Below are 4,334 nucleotides of genomic sequence, written 5' to 3'. Positions count from 1 at the left end.
TCACATCAACTTAACTTTAGCCTACTGGTCTTTGCTGACATCAAACTTTGAGAGGAGAGAACACAAGTCTACCTGAACTGTTGCCGCAATTAACTCTCATGGTGTTTTTTTCTCTCTCTTTTCGTGACCAGAAGGATAGTTCCGCTTCATTTTGTCATCGATATTGTAAACATTGATTGACGCGCTTTGACACGAGGGGGAGGCGGGGCCTTGAGTAATTTGCGGGGCCCTACGCACCTTGCGTAGTGTGCGTATAGGGCTGATCGGCTCTGCCTAAGACTCAACTAATCTCTGCAATTCTCCATCTGTGATCCTTGGAGAGTCTTTGGCCACTCAAACTTTCATACTCGCCGTGCATTAAGACAGTATAGACACACGTCCTTTTCCTGGCAGATTCATAACATCTTTAGTTGGTTATAACTTCTTAATTATTGCCCTGATGGTCAAAATGGGGATTTTCAATTCTTTAGCTATTGTCTTACAGCCACTTTCTAGTTTGTGATGCTCAACAATCTTTTGCTACGCATCAGAACTGTATTCTGTGGTTTTACTCATTGTGATGGATGATTAAGGGGATTTGGCCTTTGTGTTTCCTCATATTTAAACTCCTGTGAAACACGAAGTCATAGCTGGACAGTTTCATGTTCCTAGTCACCCTGGTGTACTAAAAAAGGTAAATATTAATGGGAATATACTTCAGAGATATTTTACTCGTAAAAAATTCTAGGGGTTTCAATAATTGTGGCCAACATGTTTTGGAGAAAAACATTTATTTCATAATGTGATTTCCCCCCACTTTCAATTCTTTTACTTCAATGAAAGGTTAGAATTTTGCACATTTTTTGAATGAAAGATCACAAGGATAATCGATGCAGATTTATTTTTTACAGCCAATTTTGATCATATTTACCAGGGGGTTCAATAATTGTGGAGGGCACTGTAAATACTTGGAACTCTGACTGCCAGAGCAAGGAACCTCTCTTCTTCTGCCGACACATGTGGCGGAGGATGAAATGCTTGCAGGACCATGGACCTAGCCATGTTAGATTGCACTTAAGGCACATAGCTGGTTCTCGGATGCAGGATGGCCATAACTCCGCCGAGGGTAAACCCCAAGCAAGCTGGTACTAATGCCAGGGCTTGGAGATCTCCCATCTCTTTAAAAGAAGTAGCTAACAGAAAGGCTATCTTGAACGTGAGGTCCTAGGCAAAGCCGACTGAAGGGATTCGAAGGGAGCCAGGGATAGGCCTTCGAGAACCACCGCCAGGTACCAGGAAGGAACCCTGGACCTGACTGTCAGTCTCATCCTCCATGTACCATGGAGAAATAGTATGACCAGTTGGTGCCTCCCCAAAGGCCCAACATTAAGTGGTGCATGGAACGCCGCAATGGCAGCCACGTACACCTTACGTGTGGACGGGGAGAAATTCGTAGAGAAACGATCTTGAAGAAACTCCAGAACTGAAGCCACTGGGCAGTTAGCTGGACCTAACTCATGTTCTCTACACCAAGTGGAAAAACATTCCACTTGAGGCCATATAATCTCCTAGTAGACGGAGCCCTAAGGATAAGTATGGTTTCGACCACCCCAGATGATAGACAGCATCTAGGTACTGAGCCCCCTCAAAGGCCAGACCCACAATTTCCACAGCTCCGGGCGAGGATGGAATATAGTGCCCTCCGCCTGAGACAACAGATCCCTCCTCACACTCAAAAAAATAATTCATTGGATGAACATTATTTTATCATGCCACCTATATTCCACCTAAACAAACCAAGTTAAGTCAACCAACCTTTATCATGTTATTTGAACACAAAATAGATGTGTTGGTTAAACATGATATTAACATTTCCATTAAACTCATTTGCATCTTTTTTGAGTTACATGTTCATTCTTAGTTAATTTAGTGAGATTACTTTGTGTACAAAAAAAACACAGAAAACATGCAAACAATTTAAAATTTAATTTTTTTGAATTGGGCTTTAACATGCACCAGTTAAGTCTGAACTGCTTTCTTCACTTTAAGTATCCCATTCATCTGAGTGTTTGTAACAGGATGTATAAGAAACATTTAGCTAACAAAATCTTGGCTCTTGAGAAAACTGATCCCCAAGCAACGCTTGCAGGACTTTAACGGCCCTTTTTTCTTAACACTTCTAAAAATTAAGCAATTTTAACACTTTCCTTTTTGGGAATTTGTAAGGTAAACCATGGCCTGATACAGAAAAATTTTACATTTGAAAATAAACATGAATTTAACATAAAACAATTGTGAGTAACAATTTGAGCTGTAAAATAATAATAAAAAAAGACTGTCTGATGAAATACTGGTGTATATATAAAACATAAAAATAAATAAATACGTACCTTAAATAAAATAAAAACCTTACAGCAGCTTGCTGTGATGAAATCACATGAAAATTATTTTGATAATTCTAAATTACCAGTGTAGCTTATGTTCCTTCACATCTTAAAAAATAAGCAATTTTAATAATACCCATTTTGGGAATTTGTAAGTGTAAACCTTGGCCTTGACACACACACACAAAAAAAGTAAAATTTGAACAAACATGAATTTATAGCAAGTGTGTAACAACTGCTCCAGTCAGTTGTCCCTTTGGTAAAACACTGTTGTAGTCTCAGTCCATCTTTTTCAAGCTCACTTACTCCAAAAGCTTGTTTTTGAAGAACTGTGCCTTGGATGACAACATCTGTCCATTTAGATTTAGAAAGATCTTCTGCAAGACTTCAAAAGTGCATTTGAGCTCTGGTGGGTAGCTCTGGTTCAACCAGTATATCAGTCCAAATAACAGAGCACAAGCCTGTGCAATGCTATTCAAGTCACTGAGCACTTCCACACCTTCAAGGACACCAATGTCTGCTGGGTCATCGTTAGGCAGCGCTCCCTCCTTCAGTATGACATACACTCCTATCACAGTTTGCTCCATGGTACTTTGTGACTCAAATTCTGAATCCTGTGGGATAAGAGCACAAGCAAAAATTAGCTCAAATATTTATTACAAGAAATGCACACTTAAACACTCACTGGCCACTTTATTAGGTAAACCTGTAAAGTAAACTTCAATCCAATACAGGAGCTCTGCTGTGAATCCTACATTTACAAGGTTATAATTATTCAGTTTTTAAGATGAAACTGTCAGAAAGGTGATAATTCTACTGTTTATTATTGAGGTCACAGTGGGTGCTGGAGTATAATGTGGTGCATTATATTATAAGATTGTAATAATTTATTTGGCCACCATATTTAAAATAAATTAAGTGGCTAAAACATTAGAACCATCTTGGAATATAATGCACTGCAATAAAACAAAAGCATACATGTACAGTTTCTGATGCCATTTTTTTTAATGCAAATTAGGCCCCTTGAGAGCTCAACCGATTTGAATAAAAAAAGATTTGTTTTCGTGCATCAACCAATTCACATAAGAACTGTGTACCATCAGTTTCCTATAAATAAACAATTTGTAATGTCCAGCTCAGTTATTTGACAAAGTTATGTGTTCTCTCAAGTCACATGTTTGTTGTAGCAAATAGGGGAAAACACGGCCCAAGTACAGATTCAATGGGCTTTTAAAACTGTATTTTCTTATCAACTCACCAAATATGCCTTCACTAGTTTTTCAGGGTCTTCATTCAAGTAGGTGCACAGAGACTTGATGACAGGCTCTTCGGGTATGTATAGTGTCATTCTGTGGGGTGGGGACAAGATTAACTCAAACTTCAGTGGCGGCACAGCTTAAGAGAACTCTTTGGGAAGAAAATGCATTGAGAATGACTATTAAATATACACAATTTAAATATACACAAACATAATGATTGTCGTTTCCAAAACAATGGTGTAGTTTATAATGCTTAAGCAATTTGTACCTTCAACTCTCCTTTGTAACACACTGCCTGCACTGCCACATAAACGTCACTGAAAGAGAAAGAAAAGGAAAGTTCAGTAATCAAGGATAGTTAGTTATACATTATGTGAGTGTTAAGAAAAACTACTTACATGTAATAAAGGTGAGGTTCACACCAGAAGAGCATGGGGACAGCTTTATATTGTGATGTATTTCAACATTTTGTAGAAAATAATCATTTTCGCGGTAAAAAAAGTAAAGAAAAAAAGTGTATAAGACTGACTTCAAAAAATGGGCCAAAGAAAATACCACTGCTGGCTGCTGTTACTAAATATAAAGTTTTACTTATATTAATAAGTATATTCCATAAATAAAACATGTATACCTATTCAATCATAACTTTAACTGCCATTTGTTAGGACACTTCAAATATGGTCGACTGCATCATAGATTTTACTTGACAATT

General features: G+C 37.8%; 1 protein-coding gene across 1 annotated transcript; it reads right to left on the bottom strand.

The window, feature by feature from the left end:
* Positions 1 to 2,494: 2,494 nt before the first annotated feature.
* Positions 2,495 to 3,956, bottom strand: LOC309499432 (uncharacterized protein). The gene is made up of 3 exons (XM_082170684.1): positions 3,891 to 3,956; positions 3,622 to 3,770; positions 2,495 to 2,977 (listed from the first exon to the last, which is right to left on the bottom strand). Exons 2-3 carry the CDS (start codon positions 3,709 to 3,711, stop codon positions 2,666 to 2,668), a joined length of 402 nt encoding a protein of 133 aa, XP_082026810.1. The 5' UTR covers positions 3,712 to 3,770; positions 3,891 to 3,956; the 3' UTR covers positions 2,495 to 2,665.
* Between the last annotated feature and the right edge of the window lie 378 nt (positions 3,957 to 4,334).

Source organism: Leuciscus leuciscus, assembly GCF_965113295.1.
Source record: "Leuciscus leuciscus genome assembly, chromosome: 5".
In the NCBI taxonomy this organism is placed as follows: Eukaryota; Metazoa; Chordata; class Actinopteri; order Cypriniformes; family Leuciscidae; genus Leuciscus; species Leuciscus leuciscus.
This window is presented reverse-complemented; position numbering and strand designations above follow the sequence as displayed.

What these genes read in the sequence shown, in the direction of transcription:
- LOC309499432 (XM_082170684.1), bottom strand. Translation starts at nt 3,711, where the DNA reads ATGACACTATACATACCCGAAGAGCCTGTCATCAAGTCTCTGTGCACC. An exon ending in AACTAGTGAAGGCATATTTG is followed by an intron (nt 2,978 to 3,621) that starts GTGAGTTGATAA and finishes CTTATCCCACAG; the next exon opens with GATTCAGAATTTGAGTCACA.